The 25,154-nt window shown below is 38.4% G+C and overlaps 1 protein-coding gene and 1 non-coding gene across 2 annotated transcripts; both read right to left on the minus strand.

Moving 5' to 3' along the window:
* Nucleotides 1-574: 574 nt before the first annotated feature.
* LOC131932155 (large neutral amino acids transporter small subunit 2-like) lies at nt 575-22,300 on the minus strand. Its single transcript, XM_059289023.1, has 8 exons — nt 22,177-22,300; nt 18,215-18,359; nt 17,327-17,450; nt 8,538-8,641; nt 7,889-7,985; nt 2,736-2,885; nt 884-1,061; nt 575-636 (listed from the first exon to the last, which is right to left on the minus strand). The coding sequence occupies exons 1-8, from the start codon at nt 22,295-22,297 to the stop codon at nt 581-583; spliced, it is 975 nt and encodes a 324-aa protein (XP_059145006.1). The 5' UTR covers nt 22,298-22,300; the 3' UTR covers nt 575-580.
* LOC131932156 (U5 spliceosomal RNA) lies at nt 6,335-6,450 on the minus strand. The gene has a single exon (XR_009384487.1). It is a non-coding gene; the product is annotated as a U5 spliceosomal RNA (small nuclear RNA).
* Nucleotides 22,301-25,154: the final 2,854 nt, after the last annotated feature.

Raw genomic sequence — 25,154 nt, forward strand, 5'->3', positions numbered from 1 at the left:
CCCTCTACACATGGGCTCGGCGTAGTCAGATGGAGAGCACATGACACCCGTTGGCAACCCATATAAGTGAGACAACTCCAGAAACATAACAACTGCTGCCTCGCTGGTCGTTCTTGAGTGGACATGTAGAATTGTGTTGGGTGAAATTTCTAGTTTCAGGCCCTCCCAAACCCCATTCTATGTATAATATAAGGTCAATTTTGTACATCCTCCCTTTGGCGACACATTTAAGTCACTTCATATATATATATATATATATATATATATATATATATATATATATATATATATATATATATATATATATATATAAAATTTGATTTTAAACAGTATATACCAATTTTTTTTACAGATTTATATCTATTTAGTACACACAAATCCATATTTTTCTTACTCAGTACGCTTAGACAATTTTTATTCACATTTACCTCTACTTTGTACACATACATTTTTTTCTTATTTATATCCGTTTGTACACAGTCATCAATCTTGTACACTTTTAGACCTGATTGTAGATAAAACGACTTCTTGTACGTCCGTGAGTATATAAAGTGTGCTGCTACAATCCGTGTGGGTGGTTTTACTTCTTTACCTTGGTCAACATAAAAAGCTTCTGTGCTGTCGCTGTTAAATTATCTAAAAGAAGAGAAGGGAAAAATATAATTCCGTGATGTTGACATCTTTGATGATTAAAAGATGGCTATGACGTCGACATGTTTGCTAAGATGTTGTTCGATCTTTGAGGTGAATTTTTTAAAAATAATTCCTAAAATAATATTTGTTCAACTTCTTGTTTCTGAGTTCTAAATAAACATCAGCCTAACAGAGTAGGAATCCATGATTAAAAGCGATATCTCGATATTATTTTTTTTTTTTTACTTACCAACAATGTTAGTGAACTCTTTCGGTTTGGACTTCCATAAAACCCCAAACCAATAGACGGGGATACCAGCAAAAAATATGGCAAGCCCGATGCCCATTTTATTCGGTTTCTGGTAAATAGCGAGCACTAATACTGCGATGTTGACGATCATCTCTAAGACGGGAATGAAGAACATCACCTGTAGAAGAAGATTTTGATAGGAAATTTGTTAATGTTCTAGGGAGTCTAGGGGAGTTTTGATTGTGTGGTGGGGAGTAAGGTAGGTTAATACTAGAAGTTGGAGGGGCGATAGGGAGAGGGTAAAACTTTTTGTATCGACGTTATCTGTTTGTCAACCCCGCCATACCAGAGGCGAGGGGGGGGGGGGGTGCGGACCGCACCGGGTGACACCATTTAGGGGGGGTGACCCCAAGGCAAAAAAATAGCAAAATATAAAGAGAAAAACTTGAGGGGGGGGGTGCAAATCGAAAACTTGAGGGGGGTGCAAATCGAAAGTTTGAGGGAGCGGGGGGTGCAAATCGAAAATTTGAAAGTTTGTCCCCGGGAAGGGTCGCTACGCCTCTGGGGGTGACACCGTAAACTGCCGCACCGGGTGACACCCGACCTCGCTACGCCACTGCGCCATACCCCCCCCCCCACTGATATATAAGTCTTTCCTCTCCCCTCTCGGAAAGTTTAATGTGCCCCCCCCCACCCAAGGAGAAAAATGTCTAACAGAAACACTCTTCCTAAAGTATTTCTTTTCCTTAAATGTCAGCAGCTTGCTTCAGTAGCCTAAGCAATATATAGTCGTAGTCCATGGGACGTCCCTGGGTCCACCCAATTCTAATGAATGCTTGTGTCGAGGAAAGTAAAGACCGACCAATATATATATATATATATATATATATATATATATATATATATATATATATATATATAATAACACGATTACTCTAACGTGAACTCTGCTTCATCTGCCCAAATGCACCTTCCAAAATTGTAACTTGAAATTATTTTTGTCATCATCTACCGCATTACTAAATCCACTTTGAGTTTTCTTCTCTTTTTTGTTACTTGAACTGGTTATATCGTATCATAGACTACTCTCTTTCTTTATTTACAGACATCACCGGCTCAGGAGTTGTCTCCCATTATTCAGGCAGGCTCCCAACACGACAAACTCCAACTGGCTTGGATATCGGTTTAATTACCGTGTATCGGTAGCTTATGTCCTTCGGTATAGATCATTCAACACTTGGAAGATGCATACCGTAGGTAACTAATAAATGCTTTGTGTCCTAAAGTAAGTATTGATGCTGTTGTAGCTTTGTATCCTAAAGTAAGTATTGATGCTGTTGTAGCTTTGTATCCTAAAGTAAGTATTGATGCTGTTGTAGCTTTGTATCCTAAAGTAAGTATTGATGCTGTTGTAGCTTTGTATCCTAAAGTAAGTATTGATGCTGTTGTAGCTTTGTGTCCTAAAGTAAGTATTGATGCTGTTGTAGCTTTGTGTCCTAAAGTAAGTATTGATGCTGTTGTAGCTTTGTATCCTAAAGTAAGTATTGATGCTGTTGTAGCTTTGTGTCCTAAAGTAAGTATTGATGCTGTTGTAGCTTTGTATCCTAAAGTAAGTATTGATGCTGTTGTAGCTTTGTATCCTAAAGTAAGTATTGATGCTGTTGTAGCTTTGTATCCTAAAGTAAGTATTGATGCTGTTGTAGCTTTGTGTCCTAAAGTAAGTATTGATGCTGTTGTAGCTTTGTATCCTAAAGTAAGTATCGATGCTGTTGTAGCTTTGTGTCCTAAAGTAAGTATTGATGCTGTTGTTGCTTTGTGTCCTAAAGTAAGTATCGATGCTGTTGTAGCTTACCTTGTATGGTCTGGTCTCTGTTGGTTTTTTCCACCTGAGGTAGAGGAGGGAGGCGACGACAACAACGCCCATGATGGTGGAGAAGAGGGAGATAAAGTCCATCATGTCGGTCACACCCCCAGTGTAGAGCATGATCAGACCCCAGACTAGCTGTGGAGGGTAGGACATTAGGACATTAGTAGGACATTAGGACATTAGTAGGACATGATCAGTCCCCAGACTAGCTGTGGAGGGTAGGACATTAGGACATTAGGACATTAGTAGGACATTAGGACATTAGTAGGACATGATCAGACCCCACACTAGCTGTGGAGGGTAGGACATTAGGACATTAGGACATTAGTAGGACATTAGTAGGACATGATCAGTCCCCAGACTAGCTGGGGAGGGTAGGACATTAGGACATTAGGAGGGGTAGGACATTAGGATGGTAGGAGGGGTAGGACATTAGGAGGGGTAGGACATTAGGATGGTAGGAGGGGTAGGACATTAGGAGGGGTAGGACATTAGGATGGTAGGACATGATCAGTCCTTAGACTAGCTGTGGAGGGTAGTACATTAGGACATTAGGAGGGGTAGGACATTAGGATAGTAGGACATAATCAATTTCCTAGACTAGCTGTGGAGGGTAGGACATTAAGAGGGGTAGGACATTAGCACATTAGGAGGGGTAGGACATTAGGATGTGATTGGTCTCAAGATTAGATGTGAAGAGTAGGACATTTAGGACATTAGAACATGATCTGTTCACAGACTAGCTGTAGTGGGTAGGACATTAAGATGGTTAGGACATTAGCACATGATCATCCCCTATATTAGATGTGGAGGGTAGGACATTTTTTAAGAACATAACTAATTAATCTTTTAACGTGTGCTCTAGGTTTATAACTCGCTTATTAGAAAAATCTTGTAAAAACCAAAGTTTTTAAGTAGATGAAACATGGATAAATATCAAACGCGTTAATTAATTTGAGCAATAATTAATTATTCCTTTAAGAAAAACAACTAGTATCAGTTTTTCATTGTGTTGATCCCTACATGTAATGGCGTGGTTGATCGTTAGTACCTGTCTTGCTGTTCACATAGTTCGAGTTCGATACCCGGTTTTAATCTCAGAAAAACCTTTTTGAGTTCAACCTGTTTGAAATGGTACTTTAGCCAAGTTTATGTGCATGTGTGTGTGTGTGTGTGTGCGTTTGTCTGTTCCCGTGTCTGTGTGTGTGCGTGTATGCGTGTGTGGAAGAGAGAGAGAGAGAGGTGGGGGTTGGTGGGGAATAAAGTCGACTGGGCATGGTGTAAAACCCCCATCTCTTCATATACCTTAGGTATTTTGAATCGTTTAACACTATTTTGCCTTTTGTATGCATATCATCTAAAATAATCTAAATTTAGATTTAACTATTTCCAGATTTAAGAAAAATGTGCCTACATTAAGTATTCAGTCCACTTCACCAAGATCTAAGGCTATTAAAAAAATAAATCATCTCCAAAATAGACCGACATTTATTCGAAAAAAAAAATAGACATCCACTGACGTAATAGGACGGGCTTGAGTTAGTTACCGCATCACCAGGGGGTCGCCCGGGGTCGGACCAGACTGCCAGAGTGTGCAGCAGTACTTCCTGAAGTCTGAGAGACCCCCCACCCCACCCCCACACCCATCCCCTCCCCCCTCTCGAGATGATGAGGGACAGGCATGCCACTGCCATACCAAACCACCCTCAAATCAGGCGAACGTTAATCTAATCTGAAATCTTCGGGATTTCCCGTTTTTTTTTTCTTCTCCCATAAGCGGGCAAGAAAAATCAATGGTTGGAAGCGAATTTTTTTTTAGTGGGATATATGGAAACAGAATAAAACTTCGCAAAGCAAACGTTTGACCATAATATCCGGTGTCTTCATTCTTCATACAAGAAGAGGTTAGACATTATTCCAAATTAGAGCCATTGGTATGTTTGATTATTTAAAAAAAAATGGTTAGATTAAAGAAAATCATAAAACTAAGTGGATTTTTATTATTTTTTGGATCATCATTTTAGAAAAAAAAATACAATATTTCTAAAGAACAAGGCAAAAAAAAAAAAACAACAAAAACAGCAACAACAAAAAATAAAAAAAAATATACATGAGAAAATAAAAATCAGCGTTTTATTTCCCTTTGCCTAAGCTTTGAATAACTTTAAACTAAATTACCACTGTATTGAACAGCGTGATTGATACTTACGTAAATAAATATAGACGGCCAGCGTGTTACTTACATAAACAAATATAGACGGCCAGCGTGATACTTACGTAAATAAATATAGACGGCCAGCGTGATACTTACGTAAATAAATATAGACGGCTAGCGTGATACATAAACAAATATAGACGGCCAGCGTGATACTTACATAAACAAATATAGACGGCCAGCGTGATACTTACGTAAACAAATATAGACGGCCAGCGTAATACTCACACAAACAAATATAGACGGCCAGCGTGATACTTACGTAAATAAATATAGACGGCTATTGTGATACTTACGTAAACAAATATAGACGGCCAGCGTAATACTCACACAAACAAATATAGACGGCCAGCGCGATACTTACATAAACAAATATAGACGGCCAGTGTGATACTTACATAAACAAATATAGACGGCCAGTGTGATACTTACATAAATAAATATAGACGGTTAGTGCAGGGGTCGGCAACCTTTTGAGCGGGAAGAGCCAAAAGTTACAATTTACATAAGTTCCCAGTTTTTAAAGAGCCACTAACATGTTTATTTCAATATTTTGGCATTTGATTAGGATTAGATATATACTTTTGAATTTTGATTTGAGATAAATAGCTTTAAATATGAAAGAATATTTATAATTAAAAAGCATTACTAATATTTCGCACTAAACATATTCAAGTATTTTACCTAGCTCTGCTAGGATAAAATTAGTAATCAAATAATATAACTATACGACTATCCCAAATCCAATTTAGGAGCCAATGACTTTTTTATTCTTTCTTTACGGGCATCACCGGCTCAGGAGGTGTCCCGCATAGCCAAGCAGCCCTAAACACGGTCAACTCCGACTACTGGCTTGGGTATCTTCTGCCTACGGTTCTCATCGGGCTTATCTTGCTACCCACTGAGCGCAGGGTAAACTCGTACCCCACCGTGGGAAGCTAATAACTTAAAAAAAACAAAACACGTCACTTAGGTCAAATTAATGCATACTGATCGATAGAGGAATGCATTCTGAATAAGAATAATATTCCTCATTTAACGATTTTCGAAAAAGTCGGCAGTACCACGAATGGAACCTTCGCCACGGGGCGAGCTACAGGACTGTTGTGGGTCTGGTGCCCAAGCGGCTGTCAGCTGTTCGTATCCTTTCTGCCTCCCCTACTATCATTGTTCTCTGATGAGTGTTAGTATCCTTTTTAAAGTTGTTTTTCTTTACAATAATTTTACTGCGTTTTGAAAATAATATAAAATAATTATTAATATGTGTGCATGAAACTGGAGACCCGCATCTTGACATCTAAAGAGCGCATGCGGCTCGCGAGCAAGTTGCCGACCCCTGGTGTTTACACTATTCATTCATTTTTATGTTACCCTACAGAGTAGGGCTTGAAAAATAGTCATTTAGACTCATTATTATGTTCCTCTCCACGGAAATCTTTAGTAAAAGGCGAAAGATTTACGCGTTGTGAAGAGAAACCAGAGTAACTGGACAAGGCATTGATAACGAAGACTACGATTAACAGTTCATAGAAAAATATGGTTTTATAAAAATGAATGTACCCTATTGTTTAATATAGTTTTATAAATAATACATATGTATTACTTGTAAAGTTTACTAAACAATATTGTTATTCTATAAAATAATTTGTTGTGATCATATACTAACATATTTGTATAAAACGTTTATTTTAAAACTTTAATAAGATACTATTGGGTTATGTCCCTTGAATAATCTCCCTGCTTATTTTAATATGAAGTGGTGTGGTTGAATGTTAGACAATTTATAATTTATCTTTTAAGTATTTATAAATCGAACCCGAACGAATAGTTTAAAATATACACAAATCTTTTCAGTCTATTGAACTTTGGATTATTAATAACATTTATAGACTATTACAGATTCAAGTTACATTTTTAAAGACGTTTTAATAAAGAAACAGTTTTAATTGAAGTATCTACTTATTCAAATAATTTAGAGCCACGAATTTTGTCTACTAGCCTTTACCATAGGCTACAGGCTAGTGTGATACTTACATATACAAATATAGACGGCTAGTGTGATACTTACATATACAAATATAGACGGCTAGTGTGATACTTACATATACAAATATAGACGGCTAGTGTGATCAGAGGCGTAGCGACACTTCCCCGGGGACAAACTTTTCGATTTGCACCCCCCCCCCCCCTCGAGATTTCGATTTGCTCCCCCCCCCCCCCTCAAACTTTCGATTTGCACCCCCCCTCGAGATTTTTATTTGCATCCCCCCCCCCTCCCTCAAACTTTCAATTTGCACCCCCCCTCAACCTTTCAATTTATTTTTCCAACCCATTTTGGCGCCCCCTAAGCTCGGCGCCCGGGGACATATGTCCCCCCCCCCCCCGCCCCCCCTCGCTACGCTACTGAGTGTGATACTTACATATACAAATATAGACGGCTAGTGTGATACTTACATATACAAATATAGACGGCTAGTGTGATATTTACATATACAGATATAGACGGCTATTGTGATACTTACATATACAAATATAGACGGCTAGCGTGATACTTACATAAACAAATATAGACGGCTAGCGTGATACATAAACAAATATAGACGGCTAGCGTGATACTTACATATACAAATATAGACGGCTAGTGTGATACTTACATAAACAAATATAGACGGCTAGCGTGATACTTACATAAACAAATATAGACGGCTAGCGTGATACTTACATAAACAAATATAGACGGCTAGCGTGATACTTACATAAACAAATATAGACGGCTAGCGTAGCGTGATACATAAACAAATATAGACGGACAGCGTGATACTTACATAAACAAATATAGACGGCTAGTGTGATACTTACATAAACAAATATAGACGGCTAGCGTGATACATAAACAAATATAGACGGACAGCGTGATACTTACATAAACAAATATAGACGGCCAGGGTGTCAAGTACTTTGTATGGACCATGCCCAGAATTTGTGGCATATGCCCGTTTCGGGCACCAGCAAACAGCAGCCTGCAGAAAAACAAGAAAAAGTTTGTAAGAACATCAAGGTGTGACAGGTGAGATAATCACACAAACACCATGATAAAGTAAAACATGAAAGAAAATGGAAGAACTTTATGATTGGTGAGATAATCACACAAACACCATGATAAAAATAAAATAAGAAAAAGTATGTACGAACTTCATGGTATCACAGGTGAGATAATCACGCAAACACCATGATAAAGTAAAACATGAAAGAATATGGAGGAACTTTATGGTATGATTGGTGAGATAATCACACAAACACCATGATAAAGTAAAACATGAAAGAATATGGAAGAACTTTATGGTATGATAGTATTGATAGGTGAGATAATCACACAAACATCATGATAAAGTAAAACATGAAAGAATATGGAAGAACTTTATGGTATGATAGGTGAGATAATCACACAAACACCATGATAAAAATAAAATAAGAAAAAGTATGTAAGAACTTCATGGTATCACAGGGGAGATAATCACACAAACACCATGATACAAATAAAAAAATCAAACAAAATCAGAGGAATGGCTTACCTGGAGTGACCCATAATGGAGGCGTTTAAGGCACCGATCGAGGTCAAGGCTACAAAAACGGACACCAGAGGGACGAGGGGGCTGTACATCCGGTTCATGAAATCCTGGGAAGGAAAACGTCACAGTTTTAGTTTCACGATGAGCGGAAAGTAAATTACCCTTTCTTACCTGACGGTTCTTAGGCAGTGGCGTAGACAGGGGGGGGGGGGGGTTAGGGGGGGTCATAACCCCCCTCCATAGACGACTCGGTATATATAAAGTATGAGGGGGGGGGGGTGCACATCGAAAGTTTGAAGGGGGGGGTGCAAATCAATAGTCTGAGGGGGGGTGCAAATCGAAAGCTTGTCCCCGGGTAAAAATTGGAACCCCCCTTGAGACGATCCTGGCTACGCCACTGTTCTTAGGGGTAAGTGAATTAGCGTTCACTTATTTTAGTGAACTTGGTTTAAAAGGAGATAGTGTGGTCAGCACTATACCTAACTATGTTTACTTATTTATAGTTGATTGTTTTTTTTTTCAAAAAAAAAAAGGAAAAGTGACGGTACTTTATGAGGCTAGTTATAATGAGAACAGTAGGTGCGTGTTATAATTATGCGTCTTCAGCTATTAAACAAGGGACAACCGAGCTGGGAATATATTAAAATATGTGTAATATAGTGCATTTTGAAAATAAAAATCCTCCGGTTTCAGAAAAATTAAAATAACTAACTCTTTCATGTCATGGAATTAGTTCGTACTTGGAGGCGGGTTTAACACACGACACATTCAACGACGTGGTTGTCAGTTTTTTTTTTTGCTTCCTAACCCCCCGGAAAAAAAATCCGATTTGACGAAACCGCCTTCAGTACATTCGGTTTTCAGCACCGGAATTCTCTTCTGTCAATTGACATTTGACATTTGGCATTTCCTAACCGTTACTCGTTCCCGGGTCAGCGTGTACTCGACCCAGCAGACGGCGCCACTTGTTCGAAGAACGAAGCACTCCATGTTGGCCCGGGCCACGAAGAACGTTAATCGCATTACCACGGGCCTTAACTCGTCATAATAAATGTCTCGAGAGTCGCGGCCCCTGGCGATACGGTGGGTGTGATTCCGTCCGGTCATCTCACGTGAGGTTTGACCTCATTGTTTGTGGTTATAAATAGCACCCACGTGATGTTTGACCTCATTTTCTATGGCTATAATTAGCACTTGGTAGTGCAGTAGAATCAGGGCTTAAGATAATAGGTTTCTCTTTTAACGAAAACCTTAATGAGAGTCTAAATCAACTACTATAAAACAAATTTGGCGTTGAGTCATCATCCATAAAGGGAAATAATCCCATAGACAGACTTAAGCTTAGGTGGATAGACAATAAGACTCTGATAGCACTAATACACCCTGTCACTAGTGGTATATGAGATGTTTATTACATATAAAGTATTTGTAATATGTCAAATGTTTTGTAAATAAAATATATCAAATATCTGTTGTAAAAAAAAGGAGACAGACATACGAGTCTAGACATGGAAGAAGAAGAAAGCAGACTTGTCTGTGGAAGAATGCGGTGAAGCAAGCCAAACCCCTCCATGGGCTGTAGGGACCTACAGCTGTAGATATATATTAATGGGTCGATGATAAATCGTAGTCAGTGGTCACAACCCTACACAACAGACACCAAGTGGCAGTTGATACTTCTGCTTATGTAAACGTTATGGGATCGAACGTGGTCGAACGGTAGAGCGTTTGGCTGCTAGCCAGAAGGTTTCGTGTTCGGATCTACGGATTTGTGACTGTAGGGCGTCCGTGAGTCCACCCAGCTCTGGGAATCTGACTTAAGTTTATTAAAAGTAAAGGCAGGTGGGCACAGTGCTGACTACACTACCAGTTCATATTCCGAGTTCATATCAACTCTACTTCATCTGCCTGAGGGTCACTAGGTCTTTAAAAGTTTGTTTTATTTGTGTCAAATTATAATTTAAATTGTAACTCAAATTATAATTTAAATTTAATTTTTTTTTAAAAACTAACTTGTAAGTTGTGTTGTTTACACACTACTTCTATAAATAACAGTTAGTTCACAAATGTTCTATTTTTAACCTTCCATTTCACGTCTTAATTACCGTGCTAATTGTGATTACTCCCAATCCAGCCCTCCCGCCGACAATATAATTATGCTACAATTAAAACCACACTTTAATTAGTAATGAAAACATAATTTTCTCTTAGATCAACCTAACCAATTACAATGACCGAGTTAAATTTTTAAAAATATTTTTTTCTAATGAATCTCTTGAATTGCCTGAATCATTAGACAAAGATCATAGGTAACATTAAAATACAGGTCAACCCATTTTAGAAAGTAAGTAGAATCGATAAAATAGTAGATTATTACAGTCAAATTATAGGTTATGGATTTACAGCTGCATGTATTTGCAAAACATGTACAGACACAGGCGCTGGCTCCAAACCCATACTCATGTGCTGACTCCATACACACACTCACAGGCGCTGACTCCATACCCACACTTACATGTACTGACTCCATACCCACACTTACAGACTCCATACCCATACACACAGGTGCTGACTCCATACCCACACTTACAGGTACTGACTCCATACCCACACTTACAGGTACTGACTCCATACCCATACACACAGTTACTGACTCCATACCCATACACACAGGTGCTGACTCCATACCCACACTTACAGGTACTGACTCCATACCCACACTTACAGGTACTGACTCCATACCCATACACACAGTTACTGACTCCATACCCATACACACAGTTACTGACTCCATACCCATACACACAGGTGCTGACTCCATACCCACACTTACAGGTACTGACTCCATACCCACACACCTCTGACCCCCCCCCCCTCTCCGACAGTTTAAAGTTTTGTTTTTGACGTGCAAAAAGCAAAAAATAATCACGTCGTTGGATAGCTTCTAAATTATCAATACTAAAATTTATTTTATAGCAATTTATAAAAGTAAAACTAAAGTCTATAAATGCCGAAGATCGTGTTTTCTAGGAACCAAATATTGTGTCCAGGGACCTACTTTGTCGTGAACGGGTTTTGAACACACGAATTTTGCAGTTAGCAATCGCGTGTTTAACCACTAGACCACGCCGTCCCCTCCTACAATACTCTCTCGGGGCAAGACTTTAACTAACAGAAATGTCGATAATCTATATATATAATTCTCTTCTTGGAGACGTTAGAAAACAAGCTGTAAGCGCGCCTAGCAGTCCCCTTTCTTCCTCTCTTGGCATATCGCAACCTCCCCCACCCCCACATGGTCTGGTGAGCTGTGGTTCATGCCAAATGTTTACAATCGTACAGCCGGGTTTAGTGACGCCTATTAGGGGCAGATAATTTAGTTTGAAAATATTTTAAACTTAGGGCAGGTAACTAAGAGGAAGCTGCTTTCACGGGGGGTGGGGGTGTAGGTTAGGGGTTGGGGTTGGGGGAAATGAGGGTGTGTGGGGGGGGGTATCGTCCTCAACGGCCTACTGATAGTATTTTAAAGCAAATATTTTCAGTGGCAGTGTTGATACTGTCGAATTCACACATTATGAATGACTGAAAAGTAGAAAATAAAACAACTAAATATCGGCGTATGATACGCCGCGGGTCGGCTCGTTCTGAATACTACCAAAGTTCTCGATTCTATGGTATATACATTGACTACGGTTGTTTCAATAATACCAATATTCTCGGATCTATGGTTTATTCCTGGACTAAGTCAAGTCTCAATACTGCCAATATACTCTAATCTATGATTTATTCCTTGACTTAGGTTCTCAATGCTAACAATGTATAGAGATTCTATGAAATATTCCTCGACTGGAGCCAAACCATCTTAAGTCTTTAGTTTGCATCTAGTCCTATAAAGGCCATTTTAGGTCTGTCACATATTTTCTTAAATCTTGTCTCATTTTACGTTGTTGTATCGTTTCGCTGTATGGCTACGTCCTATCCATCCACACTACCCAGTGGCGTTGGTGCGCGGACCTTTGACCACAGGTGCTTTGACCATAGGGGGTTTGACCATAGGGGGTTTGACCATAGGGGGTTTGACCACAGCGGAGCTTTGACCATAGGGGCTTTGACCATAGGGGGTTTGACCACAGCGGGCCTTTGACCATAGCGGTGCTTTGACCATAGGGGGTTTGATCATAGGGGGTTTGACCATAGGGGGTTTGACCACATGTGTTTTCTCAGCAGAGGGTCTTTGATCACAGGTGGTCTATCAACTGGTGTTTGATCACAAGCGCTGTGTCCGGCTTTGGTGCTAGGCCTCATAGATTTATTTTAAATATAAATGAAACACAAATAATGCTACATATAACACGTTTCACAAATAAATAATGTAGATGTACTTGAAAATACATAGCATATATAAAGGATAAAAAATGATACAAAACTTGCCAACAATATAGTCAAAGATGTAATACATAAAACGGTTATCTAAATGACAGATGTACTATAGCACGCAAATATGTCAGTACATCTGTTTGACCATATGTCCAAGGTTTTGACATAGAGTAGTTTAGATCAATAGATGACTTGTATTTATACATGATGATTTAACATATTATTACATCATGTCGAAATTTAAAATATAATTTAGCAACTTTTAAAATAAATCCTTACCATATATGGACAGCATTGGACAAACCACCTGAGATATAAAAAAAACCTAAGTGGACAAAACACCTATGATCAAAGCCGGACGCAGCGCTTGTGATCAAACACCAGTTGATAGACCACCTGTGATCAAAGACCCTCTGCTGAGAAAACACCTGTGGTCAAACCCCCTATGGTCAAACCACCTATGATCAAACCCCCTATGGTCAAAGCACCGCTATGGTCAAAGCCCCGCTGTGGTCAAACCCCCTATGGTCAAAGCCCCTATGGTCAAAGCTCCGCTGTGGTCAAACCCCCTATGGTCAAACCCCCTATGGTCAAAGCACCTGTGGTCAAAGGTCTTAGGACCGTGGCGTTACTAGGTGGGGAGCCACCCGGTGCGGTAAGCGGGGATGTCACCCCACCCCCTACCAACAATTGTGCATTATCGGTCTGCTGTCACCCCTCTTTCCTACCATTTTATTTTTTTAACTGGGTAAAGCATGATATGATTTTGACGGTAATTTTACGATTATTTCAATTTTGGTGTCAACCCTGAAAATGGTGTCACACGTTCTGCACCCCCCCCCCCCCCATCACGCTCCCATATTGTGAATTGTGACGCTACTGACACTACTTTTTAAAAAAAATCTAATTATCGTTACATAATTAAACAATATAATACTTCGTTAATGTCAGTTTTTTTTCTTACTTAACCTTTGCTAATGTCTATCTCTTCCCTCCCGTATCCCCACCCCCACCCCCATCCCACTCCTTCTTATTTCAGTAAAACAAAACTGATGTTGAAAGCGTATCCCGAAAACAAGAGACTGCGCAAGGTCTGACCTTAAAACACGAACACAACCCTGACGGTAAAGACGAAACTTCTAGATCTTGTGCTGACTCCCCATCTCTTCTCAGTGGGGAGTAGATGATGTATCTGATGATGTATCTGATGATGTATCTCCTGTCCTATCAAATATTTATCATTCATGTCACCACGTAGACAAACTCTAGTTTCTGTCATTGAGGTTCTATTTTTAGATTTGTCTCGAACAAGGAAATTAATACAACCATAAGATCAAGACGTCTGGTTTAATATTTCATCAAAAACCTATTTCAACTTAAACAAGATACTTTTAACTAAGTTTTAAATTATATAAAAAAAGAGATAATTTCAAATCATTTTTAGAATTCGATACGATTTTATATGGGCTCTAGATGTTAGATGAAATTAGGAATGATGGTATTTATTAAAAAAACAAGTTCACGTGTGTCTGGTTGCCATAGTAACCAGCCAGCCCACACTTGATACCAGCTATTGACCAGAGCTAGTTGGCTGCGTGGCCAAGAGATAGAGCTCTTGATTGTATTCCCGGGGAGTAGAGTTCGGTTATCAGAGAGAAATAGTTAACGTGTATGCTAGCTAGAGTAAAAGTGTTCAAAAACCGCTTTAGTTGTAAACACTCAACTCGATCTAATTGTTAACTGAAACCAAATGCCTGATAATACCACTATGACCGTTACCAGTTGGCCCACCCACACCCTCCCCTAGAAAGAAGACAAAGTGGATAGAACTCACACAAGTAACATAGAAAAGATCAGTTGTCAATGTAACATAAGCAGCCGAAATGTCGTGAGCCCAACTTGTAAGAATTACTTACAACCGAATACGATTAATATGTGTGTTTGCGCCCCAATGCTCCACTAGGGGTCCACAGTAATGATGATGATGATGATGTGATGATGATGATAATGACGATGATGATTATTATTATGATGATCATGACTGTAATAATAATAATGATGATAATAATGATGATGATGATGATGTTGATGATGATGATGATGATAATGATGATGATGATGATGATAATGATGATGATGATGATGATGATGATAATGATGATGATGATGATGATGATGATGATGATGATGATGATGATGATCATTATGATAATAATAATGATAATTATGATAATAATGATGATGAGGATCATGATAATGATAATGATGATTGCTGGTAGACTCTATCCTAAAGTGGATGTTTGTTACCCCTGCAAGTCGCTCCTCCCCTAGTGTCAATGACCAACATCAAAGCTTCCAGCTAAAATGACCTAGTGTAAAGTTCAAAGACCTGAGCCAGTCACTACCCGTAATTTGATCTCGCAGCATCAACTTTACTCGGTCATTATTTACACAATTATTTTTTTAATTTGGTTATCTATTAGTACTGGGATTATGGTTTAAATTGACATGACTGATACAGGATTCAGAGCGAGTGGGTCTATTTGTGATATAAAACTTGCGAAGTGAATTTATTTTATTTAAGTAGAGGTTCTTATACTGGATATTAGGCGAAATAAGGGATCGGCGAAGTCGAGTCGGTAAAGTTCATGGCTGCTAAACTGAAAATTCTCCAGTTCGAACCCTCGGACAGATGAGGTTCGTTAGCTGGGGACAGTTGCTCTTCTAGGAGAGACAACTCCTAAATCAAACTAATTTTTTCTTGTAGTTTGTTCTCGGTTGGACAAACGCTATGGAAGCAAATCCAAAAAGAAAAGCAGGCTGAAATCGGAGTCAATGGCCTCAATTGCGCTTAACCAGTTTACACGTATACTAAATTGTGTTAGGGGGAATACTTTCCAACACTAGAATTAAAAAAGAACTTTTCCATTAGTTTGGGAACCGCTGTTTTAGATCGCTACAAATATCCTATACTTAGCAGTGCACTAAACGTATGATGTACTCTGTTTTAACTTTTCCCATTAGTTGTGGGTGCTAATGGACGTATTAACACTAATTAATTGATACCAATCTACGTTTTGTATCTAGTACCATATTGGGGTGGGGTTGTGGAGGGGGTGAGGATGGGGAGGGGGTGGGATGTGGAGGGAGAGAGATCGCAACTGAAATAAGTACTGGATAAGTTCCCCCACACTAAAGCAGAGGATACTCCCCCCCCCCTCTCCCCTCCAAGGCACGAAAGCTGTTTTAGTTTGGATGTCGCATTGTGCTAATACATTTAGGTTGTGTACTTTAGGATAACACGGTTTCACAAGTAATGTGCTAACTGCAACACGTTCGTCATTACACGTCATCTATACATACACATGCCAACAAGTGCGGATGCGAACAATAATAACAGATGTCAACAGTGAATACAAATGCCAACAGTGAATACAAATGCCAACAGTAAATACAAATGCCAACAGTAAATACAAATGACAACAGTGAATACAAATGCCAACAGTAAATACGAATGCCAACAATGTTTACAGATTTCAACAAGAAATACAAATGTCAACATTAAGTGCAGATGTCAACATTATGTACAGATGTCACCAATATGTACACATGTCAACAATAATTAGAGATGTCAAAAGTAAGTTATACGTTAACAAAAATGTACAGATGTAGAGAAAATATGTTAACCTATATCTCACATTTACATAAACACATATGCCATCTGAAACATAGATGTCATCTTTTACACACAAGTCACATGAAGCATACATGCACTATAATACCCATTTTAGTTTCTTTTTTTTTTTTGCATTCACAATTGTTGTTAGCTATTTGAACAATGTTTTTTTTTGTCTTGAGTTGAATATTTTCGTGTTTTTTAGTATTTTTAAAACTAATCTTTTCTTTCTTGCTGTTTAACGATTCGTCCGAATTCTCAAATTACTGTTGATATTTAGGAAGTGGTATTAAATATTCACGTGACATTTGGCCGCAGTTTCGAGTTTCTTTTGATGATTTTGAGTTAAAGGTAAATCTTTATTTGAGGAATTAAAAAACATTAAAACGTTTTTGAATATATTGTTCAACATATTCCGTTTCGAATTTTCCAATTTTTTAATCTCTATTTTTATTTTGGAGTACAACACAGGTTATAGTCAATGTATGTGTAATCAAGGTAACATTTAAATGCCAATGACCTCGGTAGGTCATGTGTAAAGGTCACTTACAAATGACACTTTATGAAATGAACTAAAAGGTAATAACTCTAGTTTTATGACAGCTTACGGAAGTGATAGTTTACATCACTGACTCAAGAAGGTCAAAAGAAGATCTTAAGCAAAACTAGACTCACCATAGTGACAGTTTAGGTCACTGACCCAAGAAGGTCAGAAGGTCTTTAGCAAAACGAGACTCACCGAAGCGACAGCAGGGGATGCGATGACCTCAGCAGGCGACAGCAAGGTCAAGTAGGCCACATTGGTCAGGATGTACTTGGAGATAACGATGGCGAACGAGATGTAGACGGACCGGGGCGGGTCTCTGAGGGGTAGAGTGTAAACATGGTAAGTGGTTGAAAATCAAGTGGATGGGGGGGGGGGGGGTACTTAAAAACTGGGATGGGAATGGGTGGGGTCGGTAAAGAGGTTTGAGGGTAATAGTAAACACATTGTAAGGTGGTAGAGATTGGTTGGATGGGATAGCGCATGATTGCTAAACTCCACAAGTCCCGAGTTCGGACCCAAGGGTAGTTGAAGCTCGTTAGCTGGGGGTCAGTAACACATCTAGAGATTAGCAGCGAATACTTTTACTCTGTCCCAGGCGTTGAGGGGGGGGGGGGGATAGCTAGAGAGTTGATGCGATTATTTTCATAGTGGTTCAGGTTTATCCGTGGATACTTGAAATATTTGGGGTTGGTGTAAGCGAGTGGGTGGTAGAAGGGAAAAAAAAAGGGGGGGGGGGGGTGGGGGTTCTGAGGATTAAAGTAAATACACCGAAAGTAATCATAGATTAAAAGTGAATACGAAAGGGGGGGGGGTGAGGTAGGAAGGTCGGGGTCCGAGGGTTTTAGTAGGTGGATGAGTGATTAACTTTGGATACTTAAAAATAATCTATGGGTCGTGTTGAGGGCATACATGGATAATGGTCTGGATTGGGTAAAAAAAGTTTTTTTAAAAAATCATAAAACTTAGTGATAACTGTCTTTTAAAAAAAATAAATGACTTTTCTTTTTATTATACACCATCTTTATAGATCTTTTAGCACCGATTCCAAAGATGGTAAACAATGTCGTGATAGAGGTTTACCTGGCCGGGTCTTTGATTTCCTCCAGTAATGTCGTCATGACCTGCCAGCCGCCGTAGGAAAAGATGGAATAAAAGATGGCGACAGCGAACCTGCCTGGTTCCTGGGTGGTGTTCTGGAAAGGCGCGTCGAAGTTCTCGTTCTCACCTGTAACACGAGGATAATCCTTAGGATAATCTGGGTGTGATGGGGATTAGGATAATCCTTAGGATGATGTGGGTGTGATGGGGGATTAACATAATCCTTAGGATAATCTGGGTGTGATGGGGATTAGGATAATTCTAAGGATAATATGGGTGTGATGGGGATTAGGATAATTCTAAGGATGATCTGGGTGTGATGGGGATAAGGATAATTCTAAGGATAATCTGGGTGTAATGGAGGATTAGCATAATCCTTAGGATAATCTGGGTAAGATGGGGATTAGGATAAGCTTTAGGATAATCTGGATATGATGGGGATAAGGATAATTCTTAGGATAATCTGGTGTGATGGGGATTAGGATAATCTTTAGGATAATTTGGGTGTGATAGGGATTAGGATAATCATTACAATAATCTGGGTGTGACTGGATGGGGATTTGGATAATAAATGATAATCTGGTTTTGATGGGGATTAGGATAATGCTTAGGATAGTTTTGGTCTGTTGTGGGGGGATTAAGATAATCATTAGGAGAATCTGGGAGAGTGTGGGATTATGATAACCATTAAATTAATAAGTATGTGTTAGGGATAAGGATAATCCTTAGGATAACCTGAGTGTAGGGATGATCGTTATCATTAACTTTAAAAGTGAGTTTGTGGGAACAGTTAGTTATTAAAAATGCTTTGAGGGATGGTCAGTGTAATCTTAAAGAAACTATTCGGTGTGATACACGGATAATCATTAAGATACTCAAAGGATAAGCTTAGATAGTTTGATAGTGTGCACACGCCAAGAAAATGTACGTGTCTGAAATTAATCCTCGTGATGATTTGAGTGTCTCAGCCTTGAGAAAATACTAATTATAATCCACGTGCACGAGTTCATTAACAAGCGTCAGAAATACAAACCAACGATTTAAGAGAGAAACGACTCGAACGATTTTTCCATAACTAGCCGTCTCGCTTTAAAATGGGCGATAAATAATAATCAAGGGAAACAACCAAGAAAAAAAACAACTTGTGCTGTGAAATATTTTCTTCCTTGTCAAGCAGTGGAACAGAAGTAGAATTTATTCAGAATCTATTCTCAAATATTTAATACCATATACTAAAGTTAAGTGAAGATTTTTTTCCGTCGTTTAAAATTTCACATTTTTAAAACTAAGATAAACGTAAATAAATAGTAAAAGTTATTTATTATTATTTTTGGGAAAAATGAAATAGCCTTGAGGTTTAGTTCCAGATTTTATTCAATAAATCTAGAGGTATAAACTGTCTTTACCTTGCAGTTTAAAGATTTAGATCAGGGGTCGGCAACCTTTTGAGATGGAAGAGCCAAAAGTTACAATTTTCAAAATTTCCCAGTTTTTAAAGAGCCACTTACATTTTAATTTCAATATTTTATTATTTGATTAGGACTAAGTAAATAAATGCCCCCCCCCCACCCCGAACGAAATTATATAGAAAATATATAATTTTAACAGTGCCCCCCCCCCCCCCCCCGAAAATTTCAATTACACCCCCGGAGAAAACAGTGTGGAAGAAACACTGTTTACGGATATCACCGGCTCAGGAGGTGTCTGCCATTATCCAGGCAGGCCTCAACACGGCTAACTTTGACTAACTGGCTTGGATACCGGTTTGATTACCGTGTATCGGTCGCTTCTGTCATTTGGTTCTCACTAGACTTATCTCCCACCCCACTGAACGAAGGGTAAACTCGTACCCCATAGTCCAGTACACGGCTCAACAATAGGAAGCTAATAGCTAAAAAAAAAACTACGTCACTCAGCTCAAATTAATGATTACTGACACATATGGAAATGCATTCTGAATAAAATTACATTCCCATTTAAAAACATTCGAAAAGTCGGCACTTGGGCAGTTGCAAGCATGGGATTGTTGCCACGGGGCTGTGGGGCTGGGCCTGATGCCCAAGCTGCTGTCAGCTGTCCGTTTACTTTCTACTGCACATATTCTCATGTTCTCTGATGATTGTTTTAATTCTGTTTAAAGTTGTTTTTCTTCACATTATGATATTTAATATGAGTTTTGAAAATGAAATAATATAACTATTAATATTTGTGCAAGGAGCTGGAGAGCCGCATCTTGACGGCAAAAGAGCCGCATGCGGCTCGCGAGCCGCAGGTTGCCGACCCCTGATTTAGATCATGTATCATTAAGAATAAAGAGGGACAAAGGCTAATCAACACAAACCAAATTTCTTTACAAAATTGCTGGTAGATCCATTACAGCAGTTCTTAAATGGCGTTAAAAAAAAAATAAAATGAAACGACGGTATTCGTTTGAGACGGGGTTTTTATTTTTTATTTTTTGCAGTGACTTTTTTCTGTGTAAATTTTGCTTCGGTTTTCGTTGATTTTTTTTTCTTTGTTTTCGTCAATTTCAAATTTTCTCGATTGTTTACGAGCTGATCTGTATCGGTGTGTAATAAATATTGCAACTTTTCTTCACGAATCGCTCGTTTGATTTATCTTCATTGCGTTTATATTGTTTTTATTATTTTTTGCTTTGTCTGCCGATAAAGATTATTGAAAGCTTTATGAAACGACACAACAATTGTTTTAATGTAAAAAATTAAACTAATTATCTAACGGTTTTTGCGAACTTTAGTTTTATAAAAAAAACTCGCGTAATTGAACGTAAAAAAATGTATAACAGATTTCCGGTGGATAGCGATCAGTTGAGTTATGGGATCAATAACCATATTGTTTTTAATTTCCGGGATGTTAAGCGAGATTAAAATTTTTATGTGCTAGCCAATAAAGCATGTATTTTGTACTGACTATTCTTCTTCCGACTGCTTTTGTATTTCCGACTACCTCTTGTATTTCTGACTGCCTCTTGTATTTCCGACTGCCTCTTGTATTTCCGACTGCTTTTGTATTTCCGACTGCCTCTTGTATTTCCGACTGCTTTTGTATTTCCGACTACCTCTTGTATTTCTGACTGCCTCTTGTATTTCCGACTGCTTTTGTATTTCCGACTACCTCTTGTATTTTCCGACTGCCTCTTGTATTTCCGACTGCCTCTTGTATTTCCGACTGCCTCTTGTATTTCCGACTGCCTTTTGTATTTCCGACTACCTCTTGTATTTCCGACTGCCTCTTGTATTTCCGACTGCCTCTTGTATTTTTGACTGCCTCTTGTATTTCCGTTTGACGCTTGTAATTCCGGTTACCTCTCCGCTCTTGTGTATTTCCGACTGCATTTTGTTTTTCCAACCGACTCTTGTATTTCCGATTGCTTCTGATATTTCCGACAGTTTTTTGTAATTCCGACGGCCTTATGTTTCTTCGACTGACTCGCATAGTTGCGGACGCCCTATGTATTTCCAGCTAGCTAGTGATATCCCTTACGACCAATGTTATTGCTGACTATTCATTAGCACAGTGTTCACCAAAGCTAGGTAGAACCAAACTAGAACAAAACATTAGCTCACGCAACAAGGCTACCAGTCCCAAAACTATACTGTCATCGATACTGAGGTAATCTATAGAATAATAGAGATACACTACAGATGATATCTTTTACCTGTCGTACGATGGTGGATAAACCTGACGTAACTCACCTGTCGACTGTGATCTCGTATATTTAACATCGATGACGTCACTCAACTGTGGCGGGTGGTTCTATACTTAACATCGATGACGTCACTTAACTGATAAAAGTGATTTCCTATACCCTACGTCGATGACTTCATTCACCTGTAGCAGGTGATACCTAATATTCAACATTGATGACGTCACTTACCTGTGGCAGGTGATTCCTAAAATTTAACATCGATGACGTCACTTACCTGTGGCGAGGTTGTAGATGCCAGAGACGATGATGATGAGGAGGACGATGATCTTGGAGCCGGACAGAAAGGTCTGGATCTTGGTGACGTACTTCATGTATACACAGTTCAACACCACCATGGTAACTAGGGAAAACAAAAGATTTTAGGTCAACACCACCATGGTAACTATGGAAAACAAAAGATTTTAGGTCAACATCACCATGGTAACTAGGGAAAACAAAAGATTTTAGGTCAACATCACCATGGTAACTATGGAAAACAAAAGATTTCAGGTCAACACCACCATGGTAACTAGGGAAAACAAAAGATTTTAGGTCAACATCGCCATGGTAACTAGGGAAAACAAAAGATTTCAGGTCAACACCACCATGGTAACTATGGAAAACAAAAGATTTCAGGTCAACAACACTATGGCAACTAGGGAAAACAAATCGTAAACATCAAAGTCAATCGTAAACATCAAAGTTTCAGTTCCGTTCAACCGATTTTTTCTGTTCTTGCAGCTTGAAAACATCTATTGTTTGTATACCGGAGGATGTTTTTCTTTAAGCCACCTCTTCAAATCACCTCTTTCAACCACCTCTTCAAATCACCTCTTTCAACCACCTCTTCAAATCACCTCTTTCAACCACCTCTTTCAACCACCTCTTTCAACCACCTCTTTCAACCACCTCTTTCAACCACCTCTTTCAACCACCTCTTCAAATCACCTCTTTCAACCACCTCTTTCAACCACCTCTTTCAACCACCTCTTCAAATCACCTCTTTTAACCACCTCTTCAAATCACCTCTTTTAACCACCTCTTCAAATCACCTCTTTTAACCACCTCTTCAAATCACCTCTTTTAACCACCTCTTCAAATCACCTCTTTTAACCACCTCTTCAAATCACCTCTTTTAACCACCTCTTTAAATCACCTCTTTTAACCACATCTTCAAATCACCTCTTTTAACCACCTCTTTAAATCACCTCTTTCAACCACCTCTTTAAATCACCTCTTTCAACCACCTCTTTAAATCACCTCTTTCAACCACCTCTTTAAATCACCTCTTTCAACCACCTCTTTAAATCACCTCTTTCAACCACCTCTTTAAATCACCTCTTTCAACCACCTTTTTAAATCACCTCTTTCAACCACCTTTTTAAATCACCTCTTTCAACCACCTCTTCAAGCCGACTCTGTGATTTTTAATCCCAGCTCACGAGACGTAGACAGTGTGGATTAAATTTCCTAAAATTACTTTTAATCCAGACGGTATTAGTATCTAAATTGTAAACAGTGGCGATAATCCGTTTACTTTTGGTCTAAGTCACGGTAACCTAACTAAACAAGCCCAAGTCGTTAAACTTTATAGGTAATTTATTACTCATACACACACACACGCACGCACGCACGCACTCAAGCACGTATGCACACAAACACACTCACACACATATATATATATGAGGGCTGTGTTGATCACCATGCACAGCCGTGCTCTCCTGCTCCAAGTGAGTCAGGTATCAATCACAGGGAGCGAAGGGCTGTTGAATTAAGCGCTTAGCCAGTTATCGTAGTTGTTGTTATTGTGATAGACTTAGGTATTAAAAAAAACATCTTGCAATCTATAAAGCTGATAAAGTCAAATGGTCTGTGTTGTCGCGTCGAAGTTTGACTGTCCGTTGAATAGAGTTTCTTTCAGAATCTTTTCATGTGGAGGGGGGGGGCAGCGTCCTTCAAAGCACGTCTACTTTTATATATAAAAAGCACGTCTATATTTATATATATATACAAATAGTATTTATCTATTTATCTATATAATTATATACGTATATATATATGTATATATATATACATATATATATATATATATATATATATATATATATATATATATATATATATATATATATATATATATATATATATATATATATATTGCCTGTCAAGCCTATAAAGAGCTGTTGTCTCGATACCTCCCACCACAGCCCCCCACCCCCCCCCCCTTATAAAGCAAAAAGAAAGTATGAGAATACAATAAGACACCGTTGACATATTGCTCATAATCTCTAGTTTGGGTGACAACTGTTTTAATCGTGTCAAGGATTCCTAGTCAAGATAAACAATACATGACGTCAGCGTCTATAAATAGATTCTACGAACGGTGTTGTTAAGCGTATCCGTAAGTCTCTACTGTGAAGGAAATGGGTCGGGGGGACACTTGAGAATATGCGGGGCAGGGGGCTGGTCACGAAAATGAAAACCGGAAAATTAAACGCATTGCTACGAACCCGGATGTAAAAAGAAAATAAAGCCGAGTCATGATTTGATAGCAAATATTTGAGTCACGCCTCCTTCTCAGAATAGTTATTAAAAAAATTGTTTTGTTTCTTGAATTTGAGACAACAAATTTTTTTCTTGTAATTTCTTCATATTATAAATGTTTTGGTAATTATTTTAGTCACGTAGACCGTCGTCTTCTCAGAATTCTTATTTACAAGATTTTCATTTCTTAAATTTGAGACTAAAGAGATTGAAAACAAATTGTACTTCCTTCACATTTTCAATTAAAATTAAAAAGTACAACTTTCAAATAATTAACAATAAGGAAGTTTGTCTCTTATTTAAAAATAAAGATAAGGGAAAGGAGATACCTATACACAAGTAGTTACATAGAAAAGGTGTATTCTAGTAGGTAACTGTGTGCGGAGGTGTTGTATGATCAGCATAACATCCATCTGTCTTCAATAGAAAATGTACCCATATATATATATATATATATATATATATATATATATATATATATATATATATATATATATATATACATATTTTAGTAAAAAGGTTATGATTTAGTATTTACAAATATTATAATGGTGTGATTTATTATAATATCTATTTCCTAAACCTGCAATAATAAACCGGGAGTGATCTCCCCTAAACTTTCTCGAATATTCTAATATAACACTACGTGGGATGACAACTCGGAATATA

Source organism: Physella acuta, unplaced genomic scaffold, assembly GCF_028476545.2.
Source record: "Physella acuta isolate Inbredline_101_S28 unplaced genomic scaffold, ASM2847654v3 ptg002098l, whole genome shotgun sequence".
NCBI lineage: Eukaryota > Metazoa > Mollusca > Gastropoda > Physidae > Physella > Physella acuta.

What these genes read in the sequence shown, in the direction of transcription:
- LOC131932155 (XM_059289023.1), bottom strand. Translation starts at nt 22,297, where the DNA reads ATGGTGGTGTTGAACTGTGTATACATGAAGTACGTCACCAAGATCCAG. An exon ending in CATCCCCTGCTGTCGCTTCG is followed by an intron (nt 8,642 to 17,326) that starts GTGAGTCTCGTT and finishes TTTCCTTCCCAG; the next exon opens with GATTTCATGAACCGGATGTA. An exon ending in GGCCGTCTATATTTGTTTAT is followed by an intron (nt 2,886 to 7,888) that starts GTAAGTATCACG and finishes TACCCTCCACAG; the next exon opens with CTAGTCTGGGGTCTGATCAT.